The sequence below is a fragment of the Eurosta solidaginis genome, chromosome 5 (genome assembly GCF_040869045.1).
Source record: "Eurosta solidaginis isolate ZX-2024a chromosome 5, ASM4086904v1, whole genome shotgun sequence".
Taxonomy (NCBI): Eukaryota; Metazoa; Arthropoda; class Insecta; order Diptera; family Tephritidae; genus Eurosta; species Eurosta solidaginis.
The window spans coordinates 124,768,114-124,794,108 of NC_090323.1; the positions used below are offsets into that span (position 1 = coordinate 124,768,114).

The following is a 25,995-nucleotide window of genomic DNA, read 5'->3' on the forward strand; positions in this document are numbered from 1 at the left end:
TATAGATTGTACCATCGTGGTTTAAATCTACTGCTAGAATAATTGTCTCCAGCGTAAGGTTAAATAAATCGCACGTTTGGAGAAGTATTTCAAAATCCATACGAAGCTGGGGGTTTGCTGAACGTAATTTGGCAAAGCGCTACGCTTTGCAGGGGCTTAAATTCGTACATAGAAGTATATGTCGGTGAAACACACAATTTTATTATAAATGTTTTAAATGTCATTCGAAATTATCAATGACCCTGTAAAAGTATATGCGTATTGTGTTACAGGATCTACTGTGCACATAAAATACTTGTTGAATAAATTTGTATGTGATCGAAGTAAACTGTTATCACATTCTTTCTTTTAATGTTAGAGCGAGGTAAAAGCATTATGCTTTACCGAGCGTGCTACTGTGCGCCACGATGTAAGCTATAAGTGTCGAAAAGGTAAGAAAGGGACAAGTATGTGAATAAAACTTGTCTGAAAAAAAATACTCGAATAGAAGAGTGCTTGTGATTTTTCATTATTGTGAAAAGTTTAAAATCGTTTGGACGCACAGTTGTTCGCTGCGCTTTATTTTCACAGTTGTTCGCTGCGTTTTATTTTAACAAAAGAAACAAAAGAAAAATAATTTCAATCCCTTCGAGTTATGGAAAACGTTACCAAAGATGGTGATTCGGGCCAAGGGACTACGGCTGGCGAATTTTACAATGTCAATTGTAATCCGGACCCGACATCTGGTGAAAGTCAAAATGGCGATTGCGCTGCCATTCCGACATCAGAAGTGGGATGGACTCCCCCATCCTCAATGAGCGCAAATAACGAGCAGCTGCGCCAAATTCTGGAGATGCAGAATCGACAATTCATTGAACTTTTTAAAACAATGAATCCTACAAAATCTCCAAGAAAAGAGCATGTTACTTTGCCGAAATTTAACCCTGATGTTATGGGTGTAGATGCTATATCTTGGTGCTCGACTGTGGACGTAATAATGGCAGACAATCCGTTGGAAGGCAGTGCGCTTATTATTGCCCTCAGTAAATCGTTCGAGGGGTGCGCGGCGCAATGGTTGTCTCAAGTAAGCTTTGCGGGTATTACTTGGCAGCAGTTTAGGGATTTCTTTGTACAACGCTTTGAAGGTATAGATACTTCAGCAGCTACACTCATGAATATACTAAATGGGAGGCCAAATGACAATGAGTGCATTTCGGTGTATGCAACTCGGCTAGTAACCTCACTTATGTATAAATGGAAATCACAGACTATGGAAGAAATAGCTATCGCCGTGGTTCTTGCACATTCAGCTCGTTTCGATAACAATTTACAACGTTTATTATTTAAAACAAACATTAAAACCCGTAATGAGCTTCAACAAGAGCTTAGAGCATTCTCGTTTGGCAAAAGAAAGTTTGCTTTTGAAAATCAGCCTGAACTGAAGAAGCACAAACCATCACCATACTTAAAATGTCATTTTTGTGGAAAAGTGGGCCACAAAATCGCTGATTGTCGACTAAAGAAAGACAACAACAAATCATCAATCAAAGCAAATACATTTTCCGGTAACACAGCTGGTGAAAAAGGTCGACCACTCATTTGTTTCAAGTGTGGAGAAGCTGGACATTACGCATCAAAGTGTGCCAAAAGCAACAATCAGTCAGCAAACAACAGCAAATTCGGGGTTGAAAAAAGAGTGGATGTATGCGAAGTAATTGAACCAAAGGGAGTACTTAGTCAATCTGGTGAGTTATATCAATTCTACTTTGATTCTGGGGCTGAATGTTCGCTACTCAAAGAATCGGTGTCAGAAAAATTTTCGGGTAAACGTTTAAATAATACTGTATTTTTAAGGGGTATCGGAAATACTTCTATATGTAGTAATTTACAAATTTTATCAAGTGTTAAGATATGCAGTTATTCTCTTAAAATTTTGTTTCATGTTGTACTAGATAAATATTTAAAACACGATGTTATGATTGGCCGTGAAATTCTGGCTCAGAATTTTAGCGCTATTATTACGGCAAACAAGTTTGAAATTTTTAAAGAAAAGATGGCAAATATATGCTCTAATAGCTCATTTGCTCTAAATACCGATGTGGCAGATAATGATAAAAGTAGGTTGATGACATTGTTGAATAAATATTCAGAATTTTTCATAGAAGGTATTCCGCGAACTCGAGTTACCACTAGTCAATTAGAGATACGGTTAATTGATCAAAATAAAACAGTGCAGAGGCGACCTTACAGGTTAAGTTGCGAGGAAAAAGAAATTGTTAGAAATAGAATATCAGAGTTGTTGGAACATAATATTATCCGCCCTAGTAGTTCTCCATTTGCTAGTCCAATGTTACTTGTGAAGAAGAAGAATGGGTCAGATCGCCTTTGTGTTGACTACCGTGAATTGAACTCGAGCACAGTTTCTGATAGGTATCCGTTACCACTTATATCCGACCAAATTGCTAGGTTACGTGGAGCAAATTATTTTACTAGTTTGGATATGGCAAGCGGATTTCACCAAATACCTGTTCATCCAAACTCAATTGAACTCACTGCTTTTGTCACGCCAGAGGGGCAGTATGAGTATTTGACAATGCCTTTTGGACTCAAAAACGCTCCATCAGTGTTTCAAAGAGCTGTAATGAAAGCATTGGGAGAACTTGCATACTCGTATGTAATAGTGTATATGGATGACATTATGATAGTCTCATCAACTAAAGAAGAAGCTTTTGAGAGGTTAGAGGTGGTGTTGGGTATTTTGACAGAAGCTGGGTTTTCGTTTAATGTCACCAAATGTTCTTTTCTAAAATCGAGTGTTGAATATTTAGGATATGAAATAAAAGCCGGAATAATTCAACCCAACCCTCGTAAAATTCAAGCTTTAACAGCTCTACCACCACCCCAGTCGGTTCACCAATTAAGACAGTTTTTAGGGTTAGCTTCGTATTTTCGGCAGTTTGTAGCTAAATTTTCACAAATAACGAAGCCGTTATACTTCCTTGTCTCTAACAAAAACAATTTTAACTGGAAACCAGAGCATGAACAAATACGACAAAAAATAATTTCATTGTTGACAAATAAGCCAGTGTTAACAATTTTTGATCCGCAATATCCAATAGAATTACATACAGATGCCAGCGCTGATGGATATGGTGCTATTTTACTGCATAAAATTAACAATAAGCCTCATGTTATCGAATATTTTAGTAAACGGACTTCTCCTGCAGAATCTAGGTATCACTCATACGAGTTAGAAACCTTAGCTGTCGTTAATTCGATTAAACATTTTCGACACTATTTGCAAGGACGCCAATTTGTTGTAGTTACGGATTGTAATTCTCTTAAAGCATCTCGTACTAAAAACGATTTAACGCCAAGAGTCCATCGTTGGTGGGCTTATCTTCAATCCTTTGACTTTGCGGTAGAGTATGCAGAAGGTAAACGCATGGTACATGCAGACTTCTTCTCTCGTAATCCACTACCATCTGACAACCCCCCTATTGTAAAAATTCCAGAAAAGCGTGTTAACCTAACAGAAATTTCAAAAGACTGGCTTCTTGCAGAACAACAACGAGATACCGAGGTGGCTTCCATTGTGTGTAAGTTGAAAAATAATGAACTTAACAGAGATGAGGCAAATTCATATGAGCTTCGCGCAGGAACATTATATAGGAAAATACAAAGAAATGGTAAAACAAAATGTTTACCAGTTGTACCAAGACTTTTCAGGTGGTCTGTGATTAACCATGTTCATGAATCTATCATGCACTTGGGTCCAGATAAGACTCTTGATAAGGTATACGAATATTATTGGTTCAATAATATGTCTAAATACGTTAGAAAATTCGTTGATAACTGTATAACATGTAAGCTGTCGAAGTCAAATTCGGGCAAAATACAAGCAGAACTGCACCCTATTCCTAAAGTTAGTGTACCATGGCATACCGTGCATATTGACATCACTGGCAAGTTAAGTGGTAAAAACGATCTCAAGGAATATATCATTGTTCAAATTGATGCATTTACTAAATTTGTCCATCTATACCACATTTTAAATATTGACACAGAAAACTGCATTAGGTCTCTCAAAGCAACAATTTCACTGTTTGTTGTGCCTACTCGAATAATTGCTGATCAGGGTAGGTGTTTCGCTAGCAAGGGGTTTCGGGATTTTTGTTCTTCTCAAAATATTAATTTACATTTGATTGCCACCGGTGCTAGTCGGGCAAATGGACAGGTAGAACGAGTAATGAGCACTTTGAAGAATATGTTAACCGCGGTTGAAACAAGCCAACGCTCCTGGCAAGATGCTCTGGGTGAAATTCAATTAGCACTAAATTCCACGGTCAATCGTGTTACTAAGGCTAGTCCATTAGAGTTACTAATAGGAAAAGAGGCACGGCCATATGGATTAATTCCAATTACTACAGAAGAAAATAGAGTAGATCTTGATTTAGTAAGAGCTGAAGCGGCTAAAAATATACAGAAAAATGCTTGTTATGATAAGAAAAGATTTGATAAAGGTAAAGCAAAAATTGTTAGATATAAAGTAGGTGATTATGTACTTCTTAAAAATGAAGAAAGGCATCAGACGAAGTTAGACCCTAAGTTCCGTGGTCCGTTTTTGGTGGCAGAGGTTTTAGAAGGAGACAGGTACATATTGAAATCACTAAACAGTAAAAGATCGTACAAATACTCACATGAACATTTGCGAAAACTTCCTAAAGAAGAAATTGCAAATGAGTTGAACATGAGTGATAATGAAAACGTTGAAAGAGACGTTAATGATAATGAAAACGTTGAAAGAGACGTTAATGATAATGAAAACATTGAAAGAGACGTTAATGATAATGAAAACGTTGAAAGAGACGTTAATGATGATAAAAACGTTGAAAGAGACGTTAATGGTAATGAAAACGTTGAAACAGACGTTAATGATGGTATAGAAGTGGATGAAGAAGATATTGAAATAGATGTTGTAAACGATTAAAATGTTGAAAAGTGCGTTGTTGTTGATAAAAGCATTAAAAGACTGTTTTAACTGATTGTGAGACAATTAGAATCAATATAATCAATTTGACTCCTAATTAAAATACTCTGTCACTAAAACAAATACCTTATAAAATTATCTTATAAAAGCTACCTTAAAGAAATTAGCTTTAAGTTTAGTTTTTAACAATATAATGTTTTGTTATTTTAGTATAACGTATAACACACGAGGACGAGTGTATGTCAGGAAGGCCGTGTCGGTGAAACACACAATTTTATTATAAATGTTTTAAATGTCATTCGAAATTATCAATGACCCTGTAAAAGTATATGCGTATTGTGTTACAGGATCTACTGTGCACATAAAATACTTGTTGAATAAATTTGTATGTGATCGAAGTAAACTGTTATCACATTCTTTCTTTTAATGTTAGAGCGAGGTAAAAGCATTATGCTTTACCGAGCGTGCTACTGTGCGCCACGATGTAAGCTATAAGTGTCGAAAAGGTAAGAAAGGGACAAGTATGTGAATAAAACTTGTCTGAAAAAAAATACTCGAATAGAAGAGTGCTTGTGATTTTTCATTATTGTGAAAAGTTTAAAATCGTTTGGACACACAGTTGTTCGCTGCGCTTTATTTTCACAGTTGTTCGCTGCGTTTTATTTTAACAAAAGAAACAAAAGAAAAATAATTTCAATCCCTTCGAGTTATGGAAAACGTTACCAAAGATGGTGATTCGGGCCAAGGGACTACGGCTGGCGAATTTTACAATGTCAATTGTAATCCGGACCCGACATCTGGTGAAAGTCAAAATGGCGATTGCGCTGCCATTCCGACATATACAATGAATTCTGTTTCACGCTGTCAAAAGCAGCTTATAAGTCAACAAAAAGATGGTGGGTATCGATTATCTTTTAGTGTTAGAGTGTAACGTGAAATTCTGGTCGGTAGTAAATTAATCAGGTCTAAGACCACATTGACATGGTCCAGTCAGTTCGTTGGCTTAGGGCTTCAGTCTAGCGCACAGTAAGTTAGACAGATAGATCTTCTGGATCGAGTGAAGCACACTTAAATTCCATTCTATAGGTAAGCGTACGTCCACCTCGGAGCTTGATTAGCTCTGCGGGTAATCCGTCCTTACCTAGCGTCTTGTTATTCTTAATCCGAGATATTAACATTTTCACTTCGTTAGAGTAGGGTGGCGGAAGGGGTATACCGCCAACACCGATAAGGGTATAGGGATTGCCTTCTCCGTCGCTGTCTTGTAATGAGGAGAAGTGCTCTCCCCACAACTTAAGCACACTCCGTACGTCAGTAAACACCACTATCACTATCATATCACATAGGACATATGACTTACCTGTTATTTGCTTATAAAATATGTGATATCCCTCAATTGGACTATTGCCGGCGAATGGTTGACTCCAAGTTAGCTGTAAGCTACGTGACTGTTGTGAATTTATACGTAGATTTTTTGGTTGCTCAGGGACTTCCTGCACGACCAACTGAATCGACATTTCATCCTGTATAAACATAAAAGCGCATTACGTAAATTTAAATCCCCAGTCTTATTTTGCAAAGAAATAAATAAATATTTAAGTAAACTTAAACTAGCTAAAGCTCCTAGACTTAGCTGGCCTAAAGAGCTTTATGGAGCTCTTAAGAATAATTTCGTCTGGCAGTTTGGACGGCAAACAAATGGACAAAGCTAAATATTTATTAAAATCGGTAATTCTATACAACAGCATGGCACTGTTAATATAGCACGTCCAAAAATATCGGAATGATTGTCAAAAAACCCGTTTTGAACCCAAGATCGCTAACCAGAAATCGGGAGTTAAAAATTTGGCTATGTTTATGTAAAAGAAATATGTAACTCAAAGCATTTTTTTACATGTACTTTGTAATTGCATAGGACCCCTGAGGCCCGGTTTTTCAGTGCAAGTTCAACTCAGATTGCAGGTTAAACTACGCTTAAACTTATTCAGCAGTTTTTCAGTATACTTTAACTGAAATTTAAGCTGTGCTTAAGCGGCCGATCTGGCACGGTTAAACTCTGGTTAACTTATCGGTGACTTGCGTTCATCGAACATACCCAACAAGTATTTGGGCTTGAGAGGTCATGTTTATAACCATGGCGGAACTATAGAAGGTGGCAGGCAGCACGGGACAGTTGATTGTTTACTTTTTTCATTTGATTTGATACATCAACTTCCGGCGCAGTACGATTTTGACATTAGCCCATCGAATTTACAAAAACAAAGTACATGGAACTTTCATTTATGCTTATAGGTATGTCATCATGCTGCCACCTTGTATAGTTCCGCCATGTTTATAACTAGGCATACTTCTAAAATCTCAAGAGTTGTTTCGAAACAGTAACTCAACTCGAGAATCATAGAGTACTCGGCAAAAGAGGGAATTTTTATAAAGCAAAAAATGCTATTACTTAAGTTGAAAAAATTTAATTAACAACTTGTGGCTCTCTAACTGGACTCAAATGAAAGATTTCATAATACAGTATTTTCACGATAATAATATGAAATATATGTGGGTCATTATTTTACAAATCGAACAACTTTTGAGATTTTATAACTTTGATTCGGCTTTTTTTAAGTTGCTAGCACGAAATAAGCAAATACCTGTATCAGGATTTCCTCGAAAAAATTTTTTTCAGAGATCTGCATGTGCTCAGCTTCGATGGGTAAGCAAACTTGCCCACATTCAAAATGCTATATCTTTCCTTCCACTCGTCGCATCTTATTAATTTTTGTTTTATTTTGAAGGTAACAATATTTACTTTATAACTGCGTTAAAAAATATTTAATTTTATAAAAATAATGAATAAAAAATGAATTTTTTTAAATAATTATTACATACTGTTTTCCCCCACGAATATTTTCGAAAAAATATATATAATATGCGATATACTTTCATCTAAAACCCCTTTTTATTTTAACCTTTAAGTACTGAGGTGGTGGTAAACTGTACCCCTCGTAGTTTGTTTTCTCTTACTATCTTCATTTGAGCGCTATCAATTTCATTCTCTTGGTATCTTCTCTTTATCCTATTAGTAATATTCAGTTGTGTTTGAACAGTCGTGGGTATTGTATAAGCGGACATATACCAGGGCTGGTGTCAAAATTACCACTCGTCTGGGGTTACGTATTACATAATTTTATATATAAAATAACAAAATTTTTGTTTGTTTTCCTTTTTGTGATTCTAATATCATAAATTTGTATGTGAAAAGTGTCTTTATGTGTTTTTGATTTTTTTTTACAATTTTTTTTAAGTTATGTTTGTGTTTTTTTTTTTAGTTTTAAGAAAAGTGGCTATGAAACAAAGTCCTTGTTTTGTTAAACTAGAAGTTCGATTTCTTTAAATTTATTATTTTATTCATTTAAAAATGTGTTTTATTATTCCAATTAAACACAAATAATTAAGGAAAATTTTTTCGTTGACAAAAATTATTTATAGATTATAAAGGGGTAAAATTAACCCCCACCACAATAACTACATCCAAATATTTCACCTCAGTAGTTAAAGGTTTAGTTGGACAATTTGTGTTTCAAAAGATATTAGCTGTGTTATTTTTTTTCTCATCTATATACGTTTACGCTTAAACTTTATATGGACTGCTAAGCGGCAAACTTTAAATACACCTATGAAATTGCTACGCATAAAATTTGTACTACTAAATTTCAATACGCATTATACTCAGATGTAACTGAAATATGTGTCTACGTTTCACCCTATGCACTAATCTATATATTAATACGCTAACAAAATTTCCATACAATCAATTGACAGGCTGTTTCGCATACTTAGCATACGTAAAATCATATAAAAGTTATATGAATCGATTCGTATTGATCAGCTGCTGTGCATAGGCCTATTTTTGTTAACAAATATTACTCTATTTGTTTATAATTAATAGAAAAAGTTTTTTGTAAATTCGAAAATCTGTGCAACTATCGAAATTGCCATCTGTAGGACGCATTATGTTCACAAACCCCCCTGAGTACATAGCTCCAAATTCTCAATTGTCGCGTTGCTCAAATGTTTCATATCTACATATGTATATATTTGTACACGCCAAACGGTGAGAGAACTACTGCTTCGCTGATTTTCTGTTGAAATAAAATATTGTTTCACATTGTTGCCAATTACCTATATTGGTCTGTACCAAAATCCTTAAAAAATTGTTCTAAAATAATTGTTAGCACACAAAAAACTTTAAAGAGAAGTAATAACTTAACCGGCCTATTTTTTTGGATAAATTTTACTTACACGTAAAAGCATATGTCTTTATTTAACAGATTCTTTGTTTTTCATTTTAGGTGCTTTAAAAAAAAATGAAATCAGAAATAATGAGTCAACTTTTGTTCAAACTCACTAAATGTATTTATTTATAACAATTAATTGCAAATTTGACCCAAATGTTTTTTGCATTTCCAGATTTTATGCTCATTTTAGATATAGCACGACTTATAGTGAACAAAAAATAAATAAATTTGCTACAAAGATATTACATTAAAATTTGTATATTGTCTTTTATGCTAATTTATTTTGATATTTCTTATTTTATTTTATTATATTATCTTTTATCACGATGTATATTAAATTTGCTACAAAGATATTACATTAAAATTTGTATATATTTCCTTTTATGCTAATTATTTTGATATTTCTTATTTTATTTTATTATATTATCTTTTATCACGTTGTATATTAAATTTGCTACAAGATATTACATTAAAATTTGTATATTGTCTTTTATGCTAATTTATTTTGATATTTCTTATTTTGTATTATTATATTATCTTTTACTTCAACTTAGGACAGGCTGTTTCGTATACTTAGCATACGTTATGCTCAATTTAGATATAGCACGTCTTATAGTGAACAAAAAATAAATAAATTTGCTACGAAGATATTACATTAAAATTTGTATATTGTCTTTTATGCTAATTTATTTTGATATTTCTTATTTTATTATTTTATATTATCTTTTATCACGTTGTATATTAAATTTGCTACAAAGATATTACATTAAAATTTGTATATTGTCTTTTATACTAATTTATTTTGATATTTCTTATTTTATTTGATTATATTATCTTTTCTTCCAACTTAGTTTATTATTATTTAAATGCAACTTGATTGAATCGGAAAATTTCACGTTGTATATTAAACGAAAAAACGATCCAAAAACGTTTTCGATTTTAGGTCGAAATATTGCATAGGCCGTATATTACTCTACTATCTATATATTAATACGCTAACAAAATTTCCATACAATCAATTGGCAGGCTGTTTCGCATACTTAGTATTCGTAAAATCATATAAAAGTTATATGAATCGATTCTGTACCAAAATCCTTAAAAGATTGTTCTAAAATAATTGTTAGCGCACAAAAAAACTTTAAACAGAAGTAATAACTTAACCGGCCTATTTTTTTGGACAAATTTTACTTACACGTAAAAGCATAGGGCTTTATTTAACAGATTCTTTGTTTTTCATTTTAGGTGCTTTAAAAAAAATGAAATCAGAAATAATGAGTCAACTTTTTTGAACCAAATGATTTTTGCATTTCCAGATTTTATGCTCATTTTAGATATAGCACGTCTTATATGAACAAAAAAATAAATAAATTTGCTACAAAGATATTACCTTAAAATTTGTATATTTTCTTTTATGCTAATTTATTTTGATATTTCTTATTTTATTTTATTATATTACCTTTTATCACGTTGTATATTAAATTTGCTACAAAGATATTACGTTAAAATTTGTATATTGTCTTTTATGCTAATTTATTTTGATATTTCTTATTTTATTTTATTATATTATCTTTTATCACGTTGTATATTAAATTTGCTACAAAGATTTTACATTAAAATTTGTATATTGTCTTTTATGCTAATTTATTTTGATATTTCTTATTTTGGTTTATTATATTATCTTTTATTTCAACTTAGTTTATTATTATTTAAATGCAACTTGATTGAATCGGAAAATTTCACGTTGGATATTAAACGAAAAAAAACGACCCAAAAATGTTTTCGATTTTAGATCGAAATATTGCATAGGCCGTATATTACTCTAATATCTATATATTAATACGCTAACAAAATTTCCATACAATCAATTGACAGGCTGTTTCGCATACTTCGCATACGTAAAATCATATAAAAGTTATATGAATCGATTCGTATTGATCAGCCGCAGTGCATAGGCCTATTTTTGTTAACAAAAATTTCTCTATTTGTTTATAATTAATAGAATTCTCAATTGTCGCGTTGCTCAAATGTTTCATCTCTACATATGTATATATTTGTACACGCCAAACGGTGAGAGAACTACTGCTTCGCTCATTTTCTGTTGAAATAAAATATTGTTTCCCATTGTTACCAATTTCCTATATTGGTCTGTACCAAAATCCTTAAAAGATTGTTCTAAAATAATTGTAAGCGCACAAAAAAACTTTAAACAGAAGTAATAACTTAACCGGCCTATTTTTTTGGACAAATTTTACTTACACGTAAAAGCATAGGGCTTTATTTAACAGATTCTTTGTTTTTAATTTTAGGTGCTTTAAAAAAATTAAATCAGAAATAATGAGTCAACTTTTGTTCATACTCACTAAATTTATTTATTTATAACAATCAATTGCGAATTTGACCCAAATGATTTTTGCATTTCCAGATTTTATGCTCATTTTAGATATAGCACGTCTTATATGAACAAAAAATAAATAAATTTGCTACAAAGATATTACATTAAAATTTGTATATTGTCTTTTATGCTAATTTATTTTGATATTTCTTATTTTATTTTATTATATTACCTTTTATCACGTTGTATATTAAATTTGCTACAAAGATATTACATTAAAATTTGTATATTGTCTTTTATGCTAATTTATTTTGATATTCTTATTTTATTTTATTATATTATCTTTTATCACGTTGTATATTAAATTTGCTACAAAGATTTTACATTAAAATTTGTATATTGTCTTTTATGCTAATTTATTTTGATATTTCTTATTTTGATTTATTATATTATCTTTTATTTCAACTTAGTTTATTATTATTTAAATGCAACTTGATTGAATCGGAAAATTTCACGTTGGATATTAAACGAAAAAAACAACACAAAAATGTTTTCGATTTTAGATCGAAATATTGCATAGGCCGTATATTACTCTACTATCTATATATTAATACGCTAACAAAATTTCCATACAATCAATTAACAGGCTGTTTCGCATACTTAGCATACGTAAAATCATATAAAAGTTATATGAATCGATTCGTATTGATCAGCCGCAGTTCATAGGCATATTTTTGTTAACAAAAATTTCTCTATTTGTTTATAATTAATAGAAAAAGTTTTTTGTAAATTCGAAAATCTGTGCAACTATCGAAATTGCCATCTGGAGGACGCATTATGTTCACAAAAAGCATAGGTCTTTATTTGTAAGATTCTTTGTTTTTCATTTTAGGTGCTTTAAAAAAATGAAATCAAAAATAATGAGTCAACTTTTGTTCAAACTCACTAAATTTATTTATTTATAACAATTAATTGCAAATTTGACCCAAATGTTTTTTGCATTTCCAGATTTTATGCTCATTTTAGATATAGCACGTCTTATAGGGAACAAAAAATAAATAAATTTGCTACAAAGATATTACATTAAAATTTGTATATTGTCTTTTATGCTAATTTATTTTGATATTTCTTATTTTATTTTATTATATTATCTTTTATTTCAACTTAGTTTATTATTATTTAAATACAACTTGATTGAATCGGAAAATTTCACGTTGTATATTAAACGAAAAAACGACCCAAAAACGTTTTCGATTTTAGGTCGAAATATTGCAATATTACAGCTTATTAAGCTGCATCACGGTGGAACCCGCTTTGAAAAAATCCAAATTTTTTTTGTGATTTCTATAACTACAAACGATGGAATTGATTGTAGTGAAATTCATTTTTTTGTAGTTCTTATAGTTACTCCGAAAATATAATACATTGTGCGGAAACCAAGCAATTTAAGTAAATTTGGTTTTTTTCGTTTTGAAATATATTTTAAATCGTTTGTAGTTTTTCATACGAAAAAAAATTTTTTTTTGGTCCACAGGTTTCGGAGATATCGCTAACGCATCTCAAAAAAACCAAGAACGCAGCAATTTGGAAGCACTAAAAGTATTTTTCCTATAACTACAAAGGATGAAATTGATTGTAGTGAAATTCATTTTTTTGTAGTTTTTATAGTTACTCCGAAAATATAATACATTGTGCGGAAACCAAGCAATTTAAGCAAATTTGGGTTTTTTCTTTTTGAAATACGTTTTAAATCGTTTGTAGTTTTTCATAGGAAAAAAAATTTTTTTTTGGTCCACAGGTTTCGGAGATATCGCTAACGCATCTCAAAAAAACCAAGAACTCAGCAATTTGGAAGCACTAAAAGTACTTTTCCTATAACTACAAAGGATGAAATTGATTGTAGTGAAATTCATTTTTTTGTAGTTTTTATAGTTACTCCGAAAATATAATACATTGTGCGGAAACCAAGCAATTTAAGCAAATTTGATTTTTTTCTTTTTGAAATACGTTTTAATTCGTTTGTAGTTTGTCATAAGAAAAACAACTTTTTTTGGTCCACAGGTTTCGGAGATATCGCTACCGCATCTCAAATAAACCAAGCACGCAGCAATTTGGAAGCACTAAAAGTACTTTTCCTATAACTACAAACGATGAAATTGATTGTAGTGAAATTCATGTTTTTGTAGTTTTTATAGTTACACCGAAAATATAACACATTGTGCGAAAACCAAGCACTTTAAGCAAATTTGGGTTTTTTCTTTTTGAAATACGTTTTAATTCGTTTGTAGTTTGTCATAGGAAACAAAAATTTTTTTTGGTCCACAGGTTTCGGAGATATCGCTAACGCATCTCAAAAAAACCAAGAACTCAGCAATTTGGAAGCACTAAAAGTACTTTTCCTATAACTACAAAGGATGAAATTGATTATAGTGAAATTCATTTTTTTGTAGTTTTTATAGTTACTCCGAAAATATAATACATTGTGCGGAAACCAATCAATTTAAGCAAATTTGGGTTTTTTCTTTTTGAAATACGTTTTAATTCGTTTGTAGTTTGTCATAGGAAAAACAATTTTTTTTTGGTCCATAGGTTTCGGAGATATCGCTAACGCATCGCAAAACAACCAAGAACGCAGCAATTTGGAAGCTTTAAAAGTACTTTTCCTATAACTACAAACGATGAAACTAATTGTAGTGAAATTCGTTTTTTTTTTAGTTCTTATAGTTACTCCGAAAATATAATACATTGTGCGGAAACCAAGCAATTTAAGTAAATTTGGTTTTTTTCTTTTTGAAATACGTTTTAAATCGTTTGTAGTTTTTCATAGGAAAAAAAATTTTTTTTTGGTCCACAGGTTTCGGAGATATCGCTAACGCATCTCAAAAAAACCAAGAACCCAGCAATTTGGAAGCTTTAAAAGTACTTTTCCTATAACTACAAACGATGAAATTGATTATAGTGAAATTCATTTTTTTGTAGTTTTTATAGTTACTCCGAAAATATAATACATTGTGCGGAAACCAAGCAATTTAAGCAAATTTTGGTTTTTTCTTTTTGAAATACGTTTTAAATCGTTTGTAGTTTTTAATACGAAAAAACATTTTTTTTTGCTCCACAGCGCCGCTTTCGGTTGCCGATACTACATAATCCATAAGCGCCTTTGTACCATTAGCAAAATTGGGAAATTCGAAGACACCCGGTTGGGTATTCCAAACAATGATTTTTGCACAGCAAATGGGTTCTTTGAATAATTCTCTCGATTTAAATTACAAGCATATTAAAGTTTTTGAAAGTGCAAGTAAATATTGTTGCTTTCAATTCATATGTTCAAAAATAAAACAAACTTAATTTCAGCATACCCCTTCTAACAAAAATAATTCTTACGCTCAAGCAAATGTACGTACATACATATGTATGTATGTTCATATGTAAGCTAAGAAATGTATGAACATCGTAATGTATCTGCTATGACGATCGTAGCGTATAAAAAAACTTAGATATATATGCAAACACATACCTATATTCTTAAACTAAAGATCAACCAACACCCCCATTTCACCCTACTTCACACCCACCTCATTGTTCCAATATATCCAAGCATAAGCTAACATATGTATGTTTGTACATTCACATGTTCAAAAACAAAACAAACTTCTATTCAACCAACCACTTCCAACAAAAATTATTCTTACGCACAAGCATGTGTACATACATACATATGTATGTTCAAATGTAAATCACAAAATTCTGAAAACTAGCTTCCTCTTTTTCATTTATAATGCTTCTTCTTAAGTTGTCCAAATTGGTGATGCAATTTGGCAACATGGCATTTGATAAAATCGTCAAAAGAAAAATGTTTGTGATTTTATAAATTCCAACTTCGATGCATATTGAGGGCTTTCATTATAACGCGCATAACTACTTCCATAACTCGCACTTTTCCTATGAAATAATACCAAACTATTTATATGCCCTAATCGAAGTAATAATATGGTAGTAAAAAATGCAAATAAAGATGCGCAGATATTGCCCAATAAATGCCCAGTAAAGTATTAGCAATATAATCTAAAAATGTTCATGCATTGTTCATATACATTTTTGCAAAAAATTTTCCAATATGCCGAATTGCCGAGTTGACAGAGCTTATGGAAATTTTAATTTGCTATTTGAAAAATCTGATCTTATTCTGTCGAAAAATTGTTCGCGCAGTCGAACTACCAAGTTTTCAGCAGCTGTGTTGCAGTTAATACATAAAAGTCGAGTTTTACCCGTTTCTGGCCCGAATTCGCACTGTGACGTCATATTCTATATGTTGACTTGTTTATCACATGTCAGTACAAAGTAAAAATTTTACACTATTTTCATAGATAAAATGTAATAGATGGGAGAGGCGAAATGAATTAAAGTAATTTTGCCAAGAAAAATAACGTTATGTCGCAAAAGAGCAATAAATTCGTTTATTTTAGTATTAATAATAAATTCCGCTTTTAGCTGTCAGTTGATTAAAGCTACGAACGGCAACACTTTTAACCACCGACGACACATACTTTGGCTCGTGCCTATTGTATTTCGTTGGCTAATTGCTACGAGCATTCATATGTATATATATATGGCTGTATACGCGGATTTACATAAATTCTTTGGTCGCTTTAGAACGTAGCAAGCGGCAAGTTTTTTTCTTCTTATCTCAAGGCACTGCCACAGCATCAAAGCGACCAAAGTGTTTATTTATATCTGCCTTTTCTTTGGAGTATTATTGAATATATATGTATGTATATGTACATTTCTACTTTGGTTCATATTTTCATACATATATATTCAATGATACAATGCTCAAAAGCTGATCGACAGGCACAGGCTTGTGTGTACATATGCACATACGTATTTAAGGGTGGAATTGATGCTAGTCAAGTGCTCTTTGACTTGGCTTATCAAACTACAAACGATGAAATTAATTGTAGTGAAATAAATTTTTTTGTAGTTTTTATAGTTACTCCGAAAATATAATACATTGTGCGGAAACCAAGCAATTTAAGCAAATTTGGGTTTTTTCTTTTTGAAATACGTTTTAATTCGTTTGTAGTTTGTCATAGGAAACAAAATTTTTTTTTGGTCCACAGGTTTCGGAGATATCGCTAACGCATCTCAAAAAAACCAAGAACGCAGCAATTTGGAAGCATAAAAGTACTTTTCCTATAACTAAAAACGATAAAATTGATTGTAGTTAAATTAATTTTTTGTAGTTTTTATAGTTACTCCGAAAATATAATACATTGTGCCGAAAAAAAAGCAATTTAAGAAAATTTGGGTTTTTTCTTTTTGAAATAAGTTTTAAATTGTTTGTAGTTTTTCATAGGAAAAAAAAATTTTTTTTTTGGTCCACAGGTTTTGGAGATATCGCTAACGCATCTAAAAAAAACCAAGAACGCAGCAATTTGGAAGCACTAAAAGTACTTTTCCTATAACTACAAACGATGAAATTGATTAGAGTGAAATTAATTTTTTTGTAGTTTTTATAGTTGCTCCGAAAATATAATACATTGTGCGGAAACCAAGCAATTTAAGCAAATTTGGTTTTTTTCTTTTTGAAATACGTTTTAAATCGTTTGTAGTTTTTCATACGAAAAAAAAATTTTTTTTTCGTCCACATGTTTCGGAGATATCGCTAACGCATCTCAAAAAAACCAAGAACGCAGCGATTTGGAAGCACTAAAAGTACTTTTCCTATAACTACAAACGATGAAATTGATTGTAGTGAAATTAATTTTCTTGTAGTTTTTATAGTTACTCCGAAAATATAATACATTGTGCGGATACCAAGCAATTTAAGCAAATTTGGTTTTTTTCTTTTTGAAATACGTTTTAAATCGTTTGTAGTTTTTCATAGGAAAAAAATTTTTTTTTTGGTCAACAGATTTCGGAGATATCGCTAACGCATCGAAAAAAACCAAGAATGCAGCAATTTGGAAGCACTAAAAGTACTTTTCCTATAACTACAAACGATGAAATTGGTTATAGTGAAACTCATTTTTTTGTAGTTTTTATAGTTACTCCGAAAATATAATATATTGTGCGGAAACCAAGCAATTTAAGCAAATTTGGGCTTTTCTTTTTGAAATACGTTTTAAATAGTTTGTAGTTTTTCATACGAAAAAAAAAAATTTTTTTGGTCCACAGGTTTCAGAGATATCGCTAACGCATCCCAAAAAACCAAGAACGCAGCGATTTGGAAGCACTAAAAGTACTTTCCTATAACTACAAACGATGAAATTGATTGTAGTGAAATTAATTTTCTTGTAGTTTTTATAGTTACTCCGAAAATATAATACATTGTGCGGAAACCAAGCAATTTAAGCAAATTTGGTTTTTCCTTTTTGAAATACGTTTTAAATCGTTTGTAGTTTTTCATAGGAAAACAATTTTTTTTTTTGGTCCACAGGTTTCGGAGATATCGCTAACGCATCTCAAAAAAACCAAGAACGCAGCAATTTGGAAGCACTAAAAGTACTTCTCCTATAACTACAAACGATGAAATTGATTATAGTGAAATTCATTTTTTTGTAGTTTTTATAGTTACTCCGAAAATATAATACATTGTGCGGAAACCAAGCAATTTAGGCAAATTTGGGTTTTTTTTTGAAATACGTTTTAAATCGTTTGTAGTTTTTCATACGAAAAAAAATTTTTTTTTGGTCCACAGGTTTCGGAGATATCGCTAACGCATCTCAAAAAAACCAAGAACGCAGCAATTTGGAAGCACTTAAAGTACTTTTCCTATACATACAAACGATGAAATTGATCGTAGTGAGATTCATTTTTTTGTAGTTTTTATAATTACTCCGAAAATATAACACATTGTGCGGAAACCAAGCAATTTAAGCAAATTTGGGTTTTTTCTTTTTGAAATACGTTTTAAATCGTTTGTAGTTTTTCATAGGAAAAAAATTTTTTTTTGGTCCACAGGTTTCGGAGATATCGCTAACGCATCTCAAAAAAACCAAGAACGCAGCAATTTGGAAGCACTAAAAGTACTTTTCCTAAAACTACAAACGATAAAATTGATTATAGTGAAATTCATTTTTTTGTAGTTTTTATAGTTATTCCGAAAATATAATACATTGTGCGGAAACCAAGCAAATTAAGCAAATTTGGGTTTTTTCTTTTTGAAATACGTTTTAAATCGTTTGTAGTTTTTCATAGGAAAAAAAATTTTCTTTGGTCCACAGGTTTCGGAGATATCGCTAACGCATCTCAAAAAAACCAAGAACGCAGCAATTTGGAAGCACTAAAAGTACATTTCCTATAACTACAAACGATGAAACTAATTGTAGTGAAATTCGTTTTTTTTAGTTCTTATAGTTACTCCGAAAATATAATACATTGTGCGGAAACCAAGCAATTTAAGTAAATTTGGTTTTTTTCGTTTTGAAATACGTTTTAAATCGTTTGTAGTTTTTCATAGGAAAAAAATTTTTTTTTTGGTCCACAGGTTTCGGAGATATCGCTAACGCGTCTCAAAAAAACCAAGAACGCAGCAATTTGGAAGCTTTAAAAGTACTTTTCCTATAACTACAAACGATGAAATTGATTATAGTGAAATTCATTTTTTTGTAGTTTTTATAGTTACTCCGAAAATATAATACATTGTGCGGAAACCAAGCAATTTAAGCAAATTTTGGTTTTTTCTTTTTGAAATACGTTTTAAATCGTTTGTAGTTTTTAATACGAAAAAACATTTTTTTTTTGCTCCACAGCGCCGCTTTCGGTTGCCGATACTACATAATCCATAAGCGCCTTTGTACCATTAGCAAAATTGGGAAATTCGAAGACACCCGGTTGGGTATTCCAAACAATGATTTTTGCACAGCAAATGGGTTCTTTGAATAATTCTCTCGATTTAAATTACAAGCATATTAAAGTTTTTGAAAGTGCAAGTAAATATTGTTGCTTTCAATTCATATGTTCAAAAATAAAACAAACTTAATTTCAGCATACCCCTTCTAACAAAAATTATTCTTACGCTCAAGCAAATGTACGTACATACATATGTATGTATGTTCATATGTAAGCTAAGAAATGTATGAACATCGTAATGTATCTGCTATGACGATCGTAGCGTATAAAAAAACTTAGATATATATGCAAACACATACCTATATTCTTAAACTAAAGATCAACCAACACCCGCATTTCACCCTACTTCACACCCACCTCATTGTTCCAATATATCCAAGCATAAGCTAACATATGTATGTTTGTACATTCACATGTTCAAAAACAAAACAAACTTCTATTCAACCAACCACTTCCAACAAAAATTATTCTTACGCACAAGCATGTGTACATACATACATATGTATGTTCAAATGTAAATCACAAAATTCTGAAAACTAGCTTCCTCTTTTTCATTTATAATGCTTCTTCTTAAGTTGTCCAAATTGGTGATGCAATTTGGCAACATGGCATTTGATAAAATCGTCAAAAGAAAAATGTTTGTGATTTTATAAATTCCAACTTCGATGCATATTGAGGGCTTTCATTATAACGCGCATAACTACTTCCATAACTCGCACTTTTCCTATGAAATAATACCAAACTATTTATATGCCCTAATCGAAGTAATAATATGGTAGTAAAAAATGCAAATAAAGATGCGCAGATATTGCCCAATAAATGCCCAGTAACGTATTAGCAATATAATCTAAAAATTTTCATGCATTGTTCATATACAGAGCTTATGGAAATTTTAATTTGCTATTTGAAAAATCTGATCTTATTCTGTCGAAAAATTGTTCGCGCAGTCGAATTACCAAGTTTTCAGCAGCTGTGTTGCAGTTAATACATAAAAGTCGAGTTTTACCCGTTTCTGGCCCGAATTCGCACTGTGACGTCATATTCTATATGCTGACTTGTTTATCACATGTCAGTACAAAGTAAAAATTTTACACTATTTTCATAGATAAAATGTAATAGATGGGAGAGGCGAAATGAATTAAAGTAATTTTGCCAAGAAAAATAACGTTATGTCGCAAAAGAGCAATAAATTCGATTATTTTAGTATTAATAATAAATTCCGCTTTTAGCTGTCAGTTGATTAAAGCTACAAACGGCAACACTTTTAACCACCGACGACACATACTTTGGCTCGTGCCTATTGTATTTCGTTGGCTAATTGCTACGAGCATTCATATGTATATATATATGGCTGTATACGCGGATTTACATAAATTCTTTGGTCGCTTTAGAACGTAGCAAGCGGCAAGTTTTTTTCTTCTTATCTCAAGGCACTGCCACAGCATCAAAGCGACCAAAGTGTTTATTTATATCTGCCTTTACTTTGGAGTATTATTGAATATGTATGTATGTATATGTACATTTCTACTTTGGTTCATATTTTCATACATATATATTCAATGATACAATGCTCAAAAGCTGATCGACAGGCACAGGCTTGTGTGTACATATGCACATACGTATTTAAGGGTGGAATTGATGCTAGTCAAGTGCTCTTTGACTTGGCTTATCAAACTACAAACGATGAAATTAATTGTTTTTATAGTTACTCCGAAAATATAATACATTGTGCGGAAACCAAGCAATTTAAGCAAATTTGGGTTTTTTTCTTTTTGAAATACGTTTTAAATCGTTTGTAGTTGGAAAAAAAATTTTTTTTTGGTCCACAGGTTTCGGAGATATCGCTAACGCATCTCAAAAAAACCAAGAACGCAGCAATTGGGAAGCACTAAAAGTACATTTCCTATAACTACAAACGATGAAATTGATTGTAGTGAAATTCATTTTTTTGTAGTTCTTATAGTTACTCCGAAAATATAATACATTGTGCGGAAACCAAGCACTTTAAGTAAATTTGGTTTTTTTCTTTTTGAAATACGTTTTAAATCGTTTGTAGTTTTTCATAGGAAAAAAAAATTTTTTTTTTGGTCCACAGGTTTCGGAGATATCGCTAACGCATCTCAAAAAAACCAAGAACGCAGCAATTTGGAAGCACTAAAAGTACTTTTCCTATAGCTACAAACGATGAAATTGATTGTAGTGAAATTCATTTTTTTGTAGTTTTTATACTTACTCCGAAAATATAATACATTGTGTGGAAACAAAGCAATTTAAGCAAATTTGGTTTTTTTCTTTTTGAAATACGTTTTAAATCGTTTGTAGTTTTTCATACGAAAAAAAAATTTTTTTTTGGTCCACAGGTTTCGGAGATATCGCTAACGCATCTCAAAAAACCAAGAACGCAGCGATTTGGAAGCACTAAAAGTACTTTTCCTATAACTTCAAACGTTGAAATTGATTGTAGTGAAATTAATTTTTTTGTAGTTTTTATACTTACTCCGAAAATATAATACATTGTGCGGAAACCAAGCAATTTAAGCAAATTTGGGTTTTTTCTTTTTGAAATACGTTTTAATTCGTTTGTAGTTTGTCATAGGAAACAAAAAATTTTTTTGGTCCACAGGTGTCGGAGATATCGCTAACGCATCTCAAAAAAACCAAGAACGCAGCAATTTGGAAGCATAAAAGTACTTTTCCTATAACTAAAAACGATAAAATTGATTGTAGTGAAATTAATTTTCTTGTAGTTTTTATAGTTACTCCGAAAATATAATACATTGTGCGGAAACCAAGCAATTGAAGCAAATTTGGTTTTTTTCTTTTTGAAATACGTTTTAAATCGTTTGTAGTTTTTCATACGAAAAAAAATGTTTTTTTTCGTCCACATGTTTCGGAGATATCGCTAACGCATCAGTACTTTTCCTATAACTACAAACGATGAAATTGGTTATAGTGAAACTCATTTTTTTGTAGTTTTTATAGTTACTCCGAAAATATAATACATTGTGCCGAAAAAAAGCAATTTAAGAAAATTTGGGTTTTTTCTTTTTGAAATACGTTTTAAATTGTTTGTAGTTTTTCATAGGAAAAAAAAATTTTTTTTTTGGTCCACAGGTTTCGGAGATATCGCTAACGCATCAGTACTTTTCCTATAACTACAAACGATGAAATTGATTATAGTGAAATTCATTTTTTTGTAGTTTTTATAGTTGCTCCGAAAATATAATACATTGTGCGGAAACCAAGAAATTTAAGCAAATTTGGTTTTTTTCTTTTTGAAATACGTTTTAAATCGTTTGTAGTTTTTCATACGAAAAAAAATTTTTTTTTGGTCCACAGGTTTCGGAGATATCGCTAACGCATCTCAAAAAAACCAAGAACGCAGCAATTTGGAAGCACTTAAAGTACTTTTCCTATACCTACAAACGATGAAATTGATCGTAGTGGGATTCATTTTTTTGTAGTTTTTATAGTTACTCCGAAAATATAATACATTGTGCGGAAACCAAGCAATTTAAGCAAATTTGGGTTTTTTCTTTTTGAAATACGTTTTAAATCGTTTGTAGTTTTTCATAGGAAAAAAATTTTTTTTTGGTCCACAGGTTTCGGAGATATCGCTAACGCATCTCAAAAAAACCAAGAACGCAGCAATTTGGAAGCACTAAAAGTACTTTTCCTAAAACTACAAACGATAAAATTGATTATAGTGAAATTCATTTTTTTGTAGTTTTTATAGTTACTCCGAAAATATAATACATTGTGCGGAAACCAAGCAAATTAAGCAAATTTGGGTTTTTCTTTCTGAAATACGTTTTAAATCGTTTGTAGTTTTTCATAGGAAAAAAATTTTTTTTTGGTCCACAGGTTTCGGAGATATCGCTAACGCATCTCAAAAAAACCAAGAACGCAGCAATTTGGAAGCACTAAAAGTACATTTCCTATAACTACAAACGATGAAATTGATTGTAGTGAAATTCGTTTTTTTTTAGTTCTTATAGTTACTCCGAAAATATAATACATTGTGCGGAAACCAAGCAATTTAAGTAAATTTGGCTTTTTTCTTTTTGAAGTACGTTTTAAATCGTTTTTAGTTTTTCATAGGAAAATAAATTTTTTTTTGTGCACAGGTTTCGGAGATATCGCATCTCAAAAAAACTAAGAACGCAGCAATTTGGAAGCACTAAAAGTACTTTTCCTATAACTACAAACGATGAAATTGATTGTAGTGAAATTCATTTTTTTGTAGTTTTTATACTTACTCCTGGGGGTTAAGATACTTGGCTTGGATATCATACGTGGTTCCAGGCTCTGGATCAGGGACTGGTATAAGTCTTAGACCGGCCATAGTGACGAATTGTCACACGTGATTGGTTGTCACGTCCTGCACGAGGTGCCCCTGCTTCTACTGATAATGGCGGATCTAGAGAGGACAACTCGATAAAACCCGCACCCCTGAGTCATTGTGCCGAGCTCAGGGGAGGGAGGACCCTGTTAAGGGTCAAGATCGGTACCCAACGGTGACGAACTGGATTGTTAGGGACTTGATTTTGACTATGGATAGCAATTGATGACTTTGGGCTGATAGGTGCAGTATTCTGCCACCTTAGTAGGTCGGGGTGAAACCTTATCGAAATGGCTGGTAGGCTAATGCTGCACCTGCCCACGTCCCGTTAAAACCGTGGCGGGCCTCAAGGTACGTTCCGGCTCCGTCGCCGTTAAGTTGGTGGTGTAGGTGCGGTTGAAGATTTTCCCGCTTTGCGTCCGGTCTGGCTCTGAACGCATTACCCATAAGGTAGCGGCGACGGAGCCGGAACGTACCTTGCGTGGAACCCTCGCGTGGCCTCCCTGCGCAGCATAGATAACCACGGGACCGTTGAAGGGCGACTACACAATCGGCTCCGGATAGCGGCATTGAGGGGGGACTTCTTAGAATGGACACGAAAACGAACAAAAAGGAAGGTAGGAGTGCCGGCGAAGGTCGTCATGGTGCGAGGGACGCGACAGGTGCGAAGAGTCCTCCGAAGCAGGTCGCTGCCAGCCGGGAAAGCTCCCGGAGGGTCAAAAGGGCTAATCAGACGGATCAGCGCAGGGGTTTGGTTTCAAACCCCGTAGGTACGGGTAGTTCGGGTAGTGGAGGGGTGTCGAAACCGACACCCAATGCAGGCCCATATGGGGCTGTGACAGGGAAAGGCAGAGGTCCGGCGAATGCAACGGACCAGCCCAGTACTAGTAAGTAAGCCCTGTCGCGAGGAGCTATCCCAACGGGAGCCCTGGGGTCGAAGCCTGCCGGGAAAGGTAGGCGATCGACGCCACGTAGGAAAGCTCTGGGTGATCGGCGCCTAGCTGAGAAGATCCTGGAGCGCTACGGTGGAAGGGATGCAGCTCAGATTTCTGAGAAGCATTCCCGGACGCTGGAGTGGGCCAGGAGCGTCGTAGCTTGCGACGACCACACACCGGTGTCGAACGATGCGGGTGAGCAGCAGGGTTTGGGGGCTATGAAGCGGCAAAGGTCATATGAGCGGAATGCCTCAACGACAAAAAGGGCCCGAGGAGGTGGGGACGCAATTTCGTTTAGCGAAATCGCTAAACGAGCGGGCTCCATCACCCTCGGGGTCCTGGATAGGAGTAGGGAGGATGGTGCCATCTCCCGAGAGGAGTGGCTGTGGGTCGCCAGCGCCATATCAGCAGCCTATATGACCGCTGTTATGGAGAGCCCAGGTACGCGGCCATGCTTCGAATACTCGGGGTGGTATCATGGATTTAGACTGATTACTTGTGCTGACGAGCGGTCGGCCTGTATCTTTAAGAAAATAATTTCTTTGGTTGGGGAGGTCTGGAGTGGAGCCAGACTCGAGGCCGTGGTATGGAGGGATCTCCCCCTTCGACCGAGGGCTCGGGTGTGGTTGCCTGCCGGGCCATCTCAGCCGGAGAAAACACTTGAATTAATGCGTTACTGCAACCCGAACCTTCCGACGCATAACTGGAGGGTCCACAGAGTAGAGGAGGCTGTTGGGCCACGTCGGCAAGTGATGATTCTGCTAAACGCAGAGTCCACCGGTCCTCTCTCTGACACGAGGGGGGTTATCTCCTATGGCCTCGAGCGTGTGGTTCTCAAAATCTACCACGCCGATTCCAGGGGAGATGGTTCCTCTCCCCCAGAGAATGTTCGGGAGGTGGAGGCGTCCGCAGGGGAGCCAGTACCCATGGTTGTGGATGCTGACCCCGCTAATTTGGACAGCGAAAGCACTGTTGACGTCCCGTCAATAGCGGGATCTGTCATCAGTGCTAGTCGTCTGGCTGATAGGGCAGAGGAGGAGCTCCTAGCCTCCGAGGGCGAATCATCGATGGCGGGATCCGTCATCAGTGTAAGTCGTCTGTTTGGGGGGGGGGGGGGATCTCCTAGTCTCCGAGGGCGAAGCCGCCAAGGATGGGGTGCAGAAGAAGAAGGGTGGTGTTGATGGAAATCCATCAAATCAATCTTCAGCATTCTAAGACGGCTTCCGCAAACTTGTTGCTCTGTCTTGAGAAAGGCGGAGTGGATATAGTCCTTG

General features: G+C 33.6%; 1 protein-coding gene across 1 annotated transcript in view; it reads right to left on the reverse strand.

The window, feature by feature from the left end:
- The window catches only part of Dscam4 (Down syndrome cell adhesion molecule 4), a 2,049,237-nt gene that overhangs the window by 752,021 nt on the left and 1,271,221 nt on the right, over positions 1-25,995 (reverse strand). The window contains 1 exon segment of the mRNA XM_067787909.1: positions 6,330-6,492. Coding sequence (XP_067644010.1) covers positions 6,330-6,492 — 163 coding nt within the window.